At 39.1% G+C, this 12,476-nt stretch overlaps 1 protein-coding gene across 1 annotated transcript in view; it reads right to left on the reverse strand.

The window, feature by feature from the left end:
- The window catches only part of LOC117225551 (uncharacterized), an 86,888-nt gene that overhangs the window by 62,508 nt on the left and 11,904 nt on the right, over positions 1-12,476 (reverse strand). The window contains exon 3 of the mRNA XM_033479213.2: positions 3,657-3,868. Within this exon, the coding sequence (XP_033335104.1) occupies positions 3,657-3,868 (212 nt within the window). The remainder of the gene's footprint in view (positions 1-3,656; positions 3,869-12,476) is intronic.

Below are 12,476 nucleotides of genomic sequence, written 5' to 3' on the forward strand. Positions count from 1 at the left end.
TGTTCGTTGTATCGTCGCGTCAAATGAGTTTGCTGTACGAATGCATAGAACGCGCGACGAAGGACTCGTCGACGAGGAGAAATGGCTGGAGAACCGTAACGAAGCACAACGGAAGATGAAACGATTTTAAATTAGGCATTGCAGTTGGCATGTTGAATTTGTCGTGATTAAATAATAACGTTGTACAGAGATACGTCGGCACGTTTGTCGCACGGTCGAACGTTATCGAAAAGCGGAAGATGGGAGCTTGAGAGAGAGAGAGAGAGAGAGCATGAAAGATTAGAAAAGCGGCGGAGGGCGAGGAAAATAAGGGACGACGCGAGCATCCCTTAGAGCATCGGCAGCGAGGAAAATTGGTTCCCCCGCGGAGTCATTCGGATTCGTGGCTTATTTACGACCGGCTGATTTGCAAACGCACGTGACCCTAAAACGTCGGGCCGGTCGGACGTCTGACGTTCGCGAAGGGGGATGCCGTCGAGGGTGGAAATTACGAAAGTTTCGCCGCGGCGGCCATCGAACGCGTCGACGCGACATATTAATAAGACTGTGTTTGTTTATTTATTTGCTACGCACGAAAGCTTCTGCTTTTGGCATTCTGCTTCTACTACCGGAGCACCGCGCAGCGCTATGCACCTTTAAATAGATCCCATTAATCATTCGCCTCGAAGACGAATTGTGAGCTTCCGCGAGTTTCGTATTATTTAAAAGATTCGGGAATTATTTTCGGCCGCGGCGGCTTTCAAGATAGAGCAGCCCGCGTACGTGAATTACGGTGGAAGCGGCTGAATAATTGAGCGGTTTCCTGCTAAGCATGTACGTAATGGAACGCTGTAATTGGAATTTAATCCTAGTCGAGCGTATACAGGGTGGAGCAAAAGTGTCCACGCACCCGTCAAAACGGTACAACCTTCTTATCAAAATGGTCGAAACGACTCGAATTGTTTTCGTAAACGTTAAAGAGACTAATTCAGTGTAGAATGACTAAAAAATACACTTTTTCCCGTTGATTTTGCTATTACCTGGAATAAAATAAATGCAAAAGATCTCGTTTCTCTGTTCTCTTTTTCACGCGACTCTGTATTTTATCAGTGCTGTACTCGTCCGACGGCAGTCGTGGTTCGATGAAACGCTCGTTGACAGTGTCTAACATTAATGAGTCATTTATCTGTTCGCAAGCTTTCGCAATTGAATGGAGCGGCGACACATTTCGAAGCGGAAGGCTTTTCAAAGTCGGGGAACTCGCGCAGCGACGTTCGTTTAAGGTAAAAAGGCGAGGGAACTCGATCTCCGTGCAGAAATTTGAATGGAGCCCGATGGTGTGCTGCTTATTAATTATTAATCCAACGAAACAGAACGTTGGGAAGACGATGGTCTGGTCGGATCGTCGGCCAACTTGGCAGCGTTCCCGGTTTCGCGCGAAAAAGGGGACCATGCCGCCGCTCGCAGACAGGCTGGTAATTAAAACGCGTATTAATAACTACAAATTAAACGCAGAGAAAATAAAAGGAAATGGAATGCCGGCATCGTGTCCGATCAAAGATTGTCGGGGGATCGGTTAGAACCAGTCGATTAATTCGCGTCGGGATGAAATTCGAGCGGAAGTGTCAGGGACACGTGTCCTGTCACTTGCCGATGACACAGATTTCTGCGGCCCGTATCGGCGGCCAGGATACGCAGTATCCTTTGATCTGCTGCCGACAGCTTTGTACTCGCAGTCGTACTCACGCTTACAACAATCATCGCGTGCTCACGGATTTCTCAATTATCAACACGGTTCGGTTACCGGAACGACATTCGTTTTATTCCCCAAATTCTGATACGCTTCGGATAAATTTATTTCTCGAGCTCGATGGATCTGTTTAAATTATGTTTATTGCTTCAAGCGAGTATGTATACCTGTCGAAGTTAAATTTATTGTTCAAATTGAGTACGTTTGTTTAAGATAAATTTATTGCTTAGATCGAGGATACGTGTTTCAGTCAAATTAATTGTTTCGGTTGAGTATACGTGTTTCAGTGAAATTTATTGTTCACGTTGAGTGTACATGCTTAAGTTTAATTCATGTTTCTAAGCCTAAATTAATTTCATAGTTCTAACTAATTCATTGCCGTCACGTGGTTGCCATTGACCGTGCATACTAGATGCCAGATTTAAGATAGTTAAATAAAACGACATTGTCTCTAATGATTATTCAGCCATTTTCTGTTTCCAGATGACGGAAAATTGTTTGACTACGTTTTTTATTCCGCGATAAATTTTAAGGCCGTTGTTTAACATTTTAATTGATTTACAAAATATAGTTTCTTTGATATAATGAAATTCAGTGAAAAGATACTGCGTTTTCTGTGCGATTCACTCGTGTGGAACATTGTGAAAGTCAGACAACTGAGAGACTCTTTCAGGCTGCAGTAGATTGTGTCCGTATATGGTCAGACACGGACTACAGGATTTCTTGATCGAGCTATCCGGTGACTCTAAGCTCGTATAATCACCGTAAACATTTTCCGTTGTTTCCGTGTTCAGAGCAAATTCAATGTTATCGTCACTTTTGTGAATAAATTACGCGACTAAGCTCGAAATTCTATTATAGTTTCAATCCTTTTTTTTAGCGTATTTCATTCTAACCGGTCGAAGTTTGTTCACCTCGATAAATATCGTGTTCTTTCAAAGACTCTAATTGCATGCAGTAATGTAATTATAAATCGTTATAAACATTATGAAAATAATTTTCATCGCGTAATGTAAAACAGCTGTTTTTAGCGCCCGGTAAATGTAACGTTAACACTAGAACTACCAAAATAGCGTCAAAATGACTGACTCCTGATATTTTCTTTTACAATTTTTCTTTTTCAATTACGATGTTATAAAAATTCTTCTTCGAGAAATTTTTAAATAGACTTCTTTATTATTATTCTTTATTCCTCTGTATTGTAACATAAATCATGCGAAGTTTAAATTGAATCTAATCTTGTTATTATGATAATATATACTTTATATAATATTATTGTATTTCTGTACTTTATATAATATTATTATACATTTCTATACTTTATATAATATTATTATATTTCTGTACGTTATATAATATTATTATATTCCTATACTTTATATAATATTATTATATTTCCGTACTTTATATAATATTATATTTCTGTATTTTATATAATATTATTATATTTCGATACTTTAAATAATATTATTATATCTCTACACTTTATATAATATATAAAGTATAGAAATATAATAATATTATATAAAATACAGAAATATAATATTATATAAAGTACGGAAATATAATAATATTATATATATATTTATTATTTATATATATTATATAAAATATAAAATATAATATATATTATATAAAGTGTAGAGATATAATAATATTATTTAAAGTATAGAAATATAATAATATTATATAACGTACAGAAATATAATAATATTATATAAAGTATAGAAATGTATAATAATATTATATAAAGTACAGAAATTCATATCAATGTAGAATATATGTATATTATATTATTATAATATATATTTACTTTAGTCATTATTATGCCTCGATGGTTCTAGTGTTTATGGTAGTCGACGTCGAGCTAAAAATCAAGCTAGAAAATTCTGTGGAAAAGGAAGAATCGTAGAGAGATTAGACTCACCGCTGTCGGCGTAGGTCTCGGAGCCATATCCATCCTGGAGACCGCTCGCCCACGTGCCCTCGTACCTCGCCGTGGACGTGGTCGATTGTCTGACACCGTATCGACCCTTGAATCCTTGCGTCCATTCACCGCGGTATATCCACCGGCCCCGGGTTTCCATGCCGAGCCCGTGCCGCTTCCCATTCTGCCACTGGCCCTCGTAAGCCGATCCGCTGAAATCGAATATCCTCTGTAACAATCCGATCTATGGATCCCCGGCGACTGAATCGCGGCCGCGCCGGCCGAGCCGGGTAATTATAGGACCGGCCCTATTCCTCTCGGCACTTGTTGCTTCCGTCGATACGATCTTTTCAGTTTTTTACACATTTTCACATTTACACCGCCTTTTTTTTCCTCGCCCGTACGGTTCTTGGCCTCGGGACCAATTAAATTGGTAATTGGTGTCTGGAGGTCGCGAGTTTCGATTACGGCGCGGGCGGCGCGCGAACCCTTGTTAAATTATTGTTACTTGTTACTATATCTGGTTCTGGACAATTAATTCGCGTTTTCAAAAAAACTAATTTTAAATTAAATTGCAAACGGTCGTTACAGTGATTAGACTCCGGATCTTTCTGCGGAATAAAAGTTGCATTGTCTTGCATTGACTGCAAGATGCAGGAGCTTAACGAACAGTTGTTTCGTTTCTTGATCATTTTAGTATGTGAAATATAATAATTTTTTAATTAGTTTTAATACTCAGCTTTGCCATAAATGTCTAAAATTCGCGACTTTATTATTGCAAAATCCGTAGTCAGTTATACTTTATACTCGGATAAGCGGATGAATGTTCGGTTTGATTTATAAAAATATTCCACGCTTCTGTTTTAAGGATTTTCAATCTTAGAATACAATAAAAGACGCTTTGTGATTCAGCCAAATTTCCAATCTCGCCTCGTACGTCTACTTTCATTTATCCAAACTAATTATGTCGCGAAGTTCATCTGAAAGTTTTGTTTCACGAACGATCTACGACGGAGAAACTGTAAGATTGTCAGAAATATATTTATAACAAACAATGGAAATGCAGTGGAAAGTCTTCTGGTCTAAAACCAGATGCTCTAACAAAATGTAGATCTGCAAAGAGAGATTAAAAACGAAGTCTAATTAAGTCGATTAAAATATAACACTTTGGCAGATAACTAGAGTGTTGAACGAACTTTTGTCACCTAAACGAGACTGGACGAAAATTTTGCAAAAATGACAGTTCCATTATCGGGACCACGGAGCCGACAAAAGTGAGCTAAGCGTGAGTAATCAGAGCTCCTCGGATGAGCCGGGTTCTAATACTCGGCTAGCACGAAAGGAACTCATTATCGAAATGTTTCAGTCTTCCAGTCTGGCCCTGCCTCTCTCTTTCTCTCTCTCTTACTCTCTCTTTTTATCTCTTCCTTTTTCCAGGAAGTCGCGCGAAGCCGTCTCGAGGCTCGAGTCGCCTCGCTGCGAATCCTTGAACCTGAAGAAGCCATTTTCCTTTCCACGTTAGGGAACGACCGCGATGACGACCTTCTCGGACGGTTCGAAGGAATTGTGGGGATTGTTAGACAATACTGCTATCTCTACCAAATTGGAGAGGCAGGAATTAAATTGACTGGAGGCGATTAATTGGAGCATTTCGTTTTCCATTGACCTGTCAACTTGGTCCATTTTATCCCAGTTTTCTTGATACAAAATTGTACTTGATAAAAGAGTGTCTGAGAAGTAACTGTACGGATACTTTCGAAAATCTGCCTTTGAAATCATCGAAACCATTTTCCGAGCAGTTTTTTTAAAGATTTTTCATCGGAATTCAAGATTTATCTTTTACCAAGTTTTGGTTAAAAATGGTTAAGAACCTGTTCAGCCTGTTAAAAGACAGACAGGCCAAAGAATTACAGTAAATTGTCCCTAATTGACGCTCAGATTGTGCACAAAAATGGACGATTTGGGAAAAGGAGATGCGATTATTCGAGCCTCGCACCTCGTTTTTGCAATTGTTGACGATCGGCAGCTATAAAAATGAGCCGCGAGGCTCGGATAATCGTATCTCCACTTCCCAAATTGTCTAATTATTGTTCACAAGCTGAAGGAAACTTGGGGAGAATTTACTGTGCCTAGATTTCGATACAAATGTATTGTCAAGATCGAAGAAGAAGCGTGTAGCAAATTTGAAAGAGAAGTTCAATGAAATTCATCGTTGTCTTTACGATTACAATGACTAGAAGCTTTCAAGTAATTAAAAGTAGTAAAATAAAATTAATATTTGTCGTGTATCGACATTTATTCGAACGATCAAAATATCGATGACAACGAATAGAATTAAATGAAGACATCGGGGGGGGGGGGAGAATTTGCTGTAATTAGTATTCTGCCAGCGTCTGATCCGATTAATTCCGCGATCGCCGCAACGGAGAGAATCTTTCTGAAATTTCAGTAGATTGTAACTCGTTGGAACTCGGTGAAATGCATTTTACCGGGCGAGCCAATCGAGCGGAATCCGTAAAACCGCTCGACGAACGTAAAACCGCTCGACGGATGGAGATCGTGAGAGCTTGGCGCACGAGGTGGCTCTCGATCAATCGTCGGTCGTTCCTTCCGCCATCTTTGTTATCGTTTCTTTCTATTTGTTCTCGGCGTGAACAGCCCGCCGGAGATTATTTCCCCGGGAATTACGCTTGGACAATCGCGGCGATGTTCACGCGCCAATGCCGCCTGTAAACACCGCCGGCAGCTCGTTTTAATTAACAAGGATCGTAATTGAAAGTTCCGTCGATATCGGGGCGACGGAGAAACTCCGGACACCCCCGGGACGGATGGAGGATCGATCAAAATCGAGGCTTCTGCGCTTCTACGAGGAAAGTTTCTACGATTTTCCTCGGCGTCGGAACGTGTCCCGCAGAACGTGCCGCGCGGAAGTCGTCGAAAATTGCTCGAGGATAGCCAGCGTTCCCCGGCGAATGTAATCAATGAGAAAATCCGCGAAACGTAGAAACAATCTTCGCGAATCTCCGAACGGATTTTCGTCGTTTTGCAGTAAAGCCTCGCGTCGATTTAATATCTTTCCCGATTTTTATTGCAGCGCAAGATTTGTTCGGCGAGGAAGCCTTAGAAAACTTCAACACAATTTTAGGAGTAAAAGAATTTCATCGTTTCCTTGAGTACAATGCGATGTCGAATTACAAGTTTTAAAGTGTTGAGTTTATTTAATATATATATATATTTTTTAACTATGCATTTATGAGAATATTGGTCAGTTATAATTTGAAATAGTATACAAATTAGAGGAATTTGAAAACGTCGATCTATTATTCTTATTCTATTAAAATGACTAAAGAGAGAATGAACTTGCAATGTATTTGGTTTCGATCTCTTGCAATCGACGCAGACAAATTTTTATTTTCCATAGAAATCCGCAGTCTGATTGCAATGTTCGCGAAGAGCAAGAAATACAATTTACGGAATCAGAAAACCGTACGCAGAAAAGTGCGCAGAAATAAAGTAAAAACTTAATTTAGCATTTTCCATTTGATTTTCCATCTGTACAAAATCGCGCATGCAAAATCGCGAAATGATTTTGCGATGAACAATCACAACTCTCCGAACAGCCGGGCGCGATAATTGTCATTAAGCAGCTCCGATAAATCCGATTAAGATTTGTAATTGTAAGATTATGTCTCGCAGGGGCTGCAGAATTCGTCGAAGTCAGGGATCAAATTGAATTTCCGGGATACAGTCCGAGTTTATAACCCGGCAACGTATGCGCCAACAATTAGACGCATCTGCTCGATGTTTATTGTCCGGTTATAGCACACGCGGCCCGAATAATCATGGTCAAACGTCACTCGACAAGTAATTGGTCTCTCATAAATAAATGGAGCCTTCGTTTCCGCGAGCGCGCGGAAACGTGTAGCATCGGCCCCGGCTATTGTCGTTCGCGAAAACGATCATGAATACGAAATGATAATCCCGTGTTCTCGTTTCAATTAGTTTTATTCGAAATACCGCGCCTGATGGTACCATTTAATCCTTTGTGCCCCGAAGGTATCGCCGAAGCACGAGTTTAAATGTGTGCTCCGGTATACTGTTCTCTCATCTTGTTACGCGTCGTCCGAACTTGCGCGATCCCTCGTGCACGGTAATTATTCATTAAAGCGTATTTATACGTGGCGGACGACTGTTCTTTCAGCTTCTGAATTTTGACAGGAATAATGAGTAAGCATAATAATGAAGGATGAATGAAAGCAATCGATTATTCGTATTACAGTCGATGAGCAAGTCGCTTCAAATATATCTTTTCATTGCTTATTTGTTTTCTGATTTTCAGACTCTTTTCAATTTTAATTGCAATTTCAATTGCAATTCAATTTCAATTTCAATTTCGATTGCAATTGCACTTGCAATTTCAATTTCTATTCTAATTGCAATTTCAATTTCTATTCTAATTGCAATTTCAATTTCTATTCTAATTGCAATTTCAATTTCTATTCTAATTGCAATTTCAATATCAATTGCACTTGCAATTTCAATTTCAATTGCAATTGCACTTGCAATTTAAATTTCTATTCTAATTGCAATTTCAATTTCAATTACACTTGCAATTTCAATTTCAATTTCAATTGCACTTGCAATTTCAATTTCAATTTCAATTTTAATTGCAATTTCAACATCAATTGCACTTGCAATTTCAATTTCAATTTTAATTGCAATTTCAATATCAATTGCACTTGCAATTTCAATTTCAATTTCAATTTTAATTGCAATTTCAATATCAATTGCACTTGCAATTTCAATTTTAATTGCAATTTCAACATCAATTGCACTTGCAATTTCAATTTCAATTTCAATTTTAATTGCAATTTCAATATAAATTGCACTTGCAATTTCAATTTCAATTTTAATTGCAATTTCAATTTTAATTGCAACTTCAATTTCAATTTCAACTTCAATTTCAATTTTAATTGCAATTTCCCACATACGAATGACGTGGCAGTGGAAGTGTTAAGATGGGTGACAAATGCATAACAATCTGTGATTCACTGATAGCAGAAAGTTTAAAGAATTTCTCCTGCGAATCGTGCGAGCATTTAAATAATTTCGCGTGGGAGTAAAACGAATGGGCGAAGTTCTCATAGTCGAATCGCGGTTGCATCGCGTTACAACCATCGGTCCCCATGATCTCGAAGATCACCGGCTCCCTTCTCGCATCGCTGCCATCAGCGACAGTCATAGCCGCGCGATTTATCGGGGCGTCCCTTGTAAAACGTGACTTGACGAAGACCTTGCTCCAGTTTGGACGGAAACGAAACGACGGAATCTCTCGGCCCAGATACTTGCTCGCGAGGAACCCGAGTTCCCCATCTTGCTCTCTCTCTTTTTCTCCCTCTTTCTCTTTCTCTCTCTCTTTCTTTCTCTTTCTCTCTCTCTTTCTCTTCCTTTCCCTTCTCCCTCTCCCTTCTTTCTATTTTCTTCCTACGAGTATTTCCACCCTTCCGGCCTCGCGAGCCACGGGCTCTGATCCGCAGGATCCACCGAAAGAGAATATTAAAAGATTAGGGTGGTTGCCTGCCGCGGCCATTCCGTGAACCGCTGAATTGTTAACGCTGGGACTGCCCAAGTGACCCATTTCGGATTCCCCGTTTTGCGATTACAGAATAACGTTTTGCGGCAAATTACTCGTGCAATTATTCTATTGTCCCCTTTCCGTATCAATGAGATTATGCGTCGCCGTCTTCGACTATTACATCAAACATTGCGATCAAAATCTTGTCGAATATTGCCAATTCGTTGTTAATTAGGGCTCGATGTTTTTTCGTTACGAAATTTGTTTGTATCGCTATGAAACGTGGAAAGAATAAATATATAAAAATATATATAATATAAATATATAAATATGAATATAATAGAAATAATATTAATAATATTATAAATAATATAAATATATAAATATAAGATAAATAATATAAATAACATAAATATATAAATGTAATATATATAATAAAATATCTGTTATATATAATAATATATTTAATAAATATCATATATAATAAATATCTGTTCGTATTGATTATATATTCGCATTTATTATACATTATATGCACAAATATCTGCAGTTTGATCAGAAACAATTTCACTAGTTTAATAGAACAGTTATTAATAAGTTACTTTATTCATAGAATAAAAATTCCGATAAGCAACGCGAGGGAACGAAATCGTATATTTTTTCTAGATTGACCACGTGCGGATTATTCTACAAGAAATACGATAATTCGATCCGGAAAAATGTGAGTCACCCACATAAACGCTCGGATCACGCAAAAACGTTGCGCAAGAACTTACTCGGATTGATCCGCATTTTTCTCGAGAACTACATTCCACGATTTCGACTTTCGAGCATTCTTATCGAACGTATTCTGCCGTATTCCTGCTTACCGAAATAACGTTCCCGACGATTTTGCAAGTAGCGAAATAAAAGTTTCGACTCCGTCGTGTTTTATCAGATGCCGATGGTCCGCAATTTCCGTCCGAAAATCACCGGATCCGTTGAACGAAAAGTCAACCGGCCGGCGAGAAAACGTATTATTACGACTCAATTAGAAAGTCGTTCGGCTGCGTGACTTTTCTACAGTGATACGATCGAGCCTCGATCCTCCCAAGCGACATTTTTCCCTTATCGCGAGAACCACCGCGGAATCCGCCCTGTGCTCGCGTAATTGTTACACGCCTGTTTAATGTCGTTGCTTAATCGATACGCATAGAACGCGCGGCAGAACCTCGTGCCTTCGCATCGAATTGGTACTCTAATGGCGGAAGGATCTGACTAGGTCATCTTGACACCGTCGTGTAAGTTTCGTTCGGTGTCGCTTCCTAACGAAATCTATCTTATCCGATTTTAGTCGCATCGGTAATCCGCGCGCGATCTAACAATGTTATTCATTTATAAAGCGTCAACACCGTCGAGCTGTGAACGCGGCTAATGTGCACAATTTTATAACAGCGACAAGATTTAAATCTCGTACGATTTTAATCACGATATACAGGGTGTTCCAAAAATGTCTCGCAATCTGGAAATGGCTATTATATTTTATTTGAAGCAACTTCTTCCTTTACAAAAATTTTCTCCGAGGCACCGTTAACGAATTATTAACGAAAAACAGTGACCAATAAGAATCGAGTACGGCTGACGCGAGGCGGCCCAGCCAACCAGCGCGCGAAGCCCAGTTCCGTTCATTGGCTCGGTCGCCTCGCGCCAGCCGAGCTCGCCTCTCATTGGTCGCTGTTTTTCGTTAATAACTCGTTAATGGAGCCTCGGAGAAAATTTTTGTAAAGGAAAAAGTTGCTTCGAATGACCTGAGGAACCCGCCTATATTTCGATAAAAAGAAAAATCAGAAACCAATCATCGCGACTACTTCGGTAGTTCTATTGTTAAATGAACGATTCAATTTGTGTTTCAACGAAATCGCTAATTCACCGAGAAACATTTATAAATCTGTTAAGGCTGAGATCAAGATTATGTTTTCGACGCGGCCATTTTTCATTTCCAGTCTGAATTTTTTAAATGCTAAGAACACGAACAGACAATTACACGATAACTGTATACATTTATTTACGTGACTGTTTCATATTTACGCTGCTATAGCGGATATTTCGATTCCTTGTTTTACAATCTCTGCCGGCGGTTCGCCTTCGCGATCACAATTTTAACAAGAAAATGTCCAACGCAAATAGGAAAATCAATGTCTGTACGGGAAAGCAATTTTCCATGGCAAAAAGATGCAATGCGAGCCTCATTGTAATGCTCGCATGATTCGGCAGCATCGTCCGACATCAGAACGCAGAGAAAATTATATCCCGAGGAAAAATATAGACTTCCTCGGTTGAAAGCTTCTTGTTTATCAAACAAGTTCGCGTTCCTCTCTAAACATTGCATAACGTATGCTCGAAAATCTATATATCGTGGAACCAGATTCGGTCGATTATTAAGCGTCGGGATTCTTGGATTGTTTGGATAGTCCAGGCATTCCAACAATTGGCATTCAATAATTACTGCGCACGCTGATAACTCGAGTTATCCGAGATATACGAGACTGTCTTTGACAACTCGATATCAATCGCAACTAATTAACGATGTCCAAACAATAATTTTATTCTTTGGATTTTTTCGATTCTCGATGTAATACTTTCTCGATATTTTTAATACACAGACTAAAAATATGAAAATATCCAGTTAACAGAGTATTTTGTCAAGCCAATTGTTAGCCAAACATAATCGACGATTTTTTGGTAAGCGCTATTTTATTTACATGGCTAATAAAACATTTGTTTCGCTGGTTTTATTTGTGGCTAAAAATATGGCGAGACGTGGCTAGAACTGTTTAATTAGTTCGCATTATTATAAAATACAAGACGAGTATACCGATTGTTCAGTAAGCTCTATTTTATTTAGATGACGAACGAAACAATTGTCTCGCTGGTTTTAATTGCGGCTAAAAATACGGAGAGACGCGATGATTTAATTAATTGGTTAATTATCGTTGCGAGACAGGAATCGAGCATAGCGATCTCTAAGTAATCCGGGTTTTTCATTTGTGTGCTCGAGGTTAGGCGAGGCTCCATTGATGAACCGCGACTAAAAATATGGAAAAATGTAGGTCAGTTCCCGTATTCGTCGGAACGTGTGTCAGCAGATGTTAATAACAATTATATTTACGAGCTCTGGTTGCACTGGACTATTTAAAGTCGCGTGACAAAATTTCTTCCGGAACGATCGACGCCTCAAATATAGTCGCCGCGCGACGCCGCCCGGT

This window comes from Megalopta genalis, chromosome 2 (genome assembly GCF_051020955.1).
Source record: "Megalopta genalis isolate 19385.01 chromosome 2, iyMegGena1_principal, whole genome shotgun sequence".
NCBI lineage: Eukaryota > Metazoa > Arthropoda > Insecta > Hymenoptera > Halictidae > Megalopta > Megalopta genalis.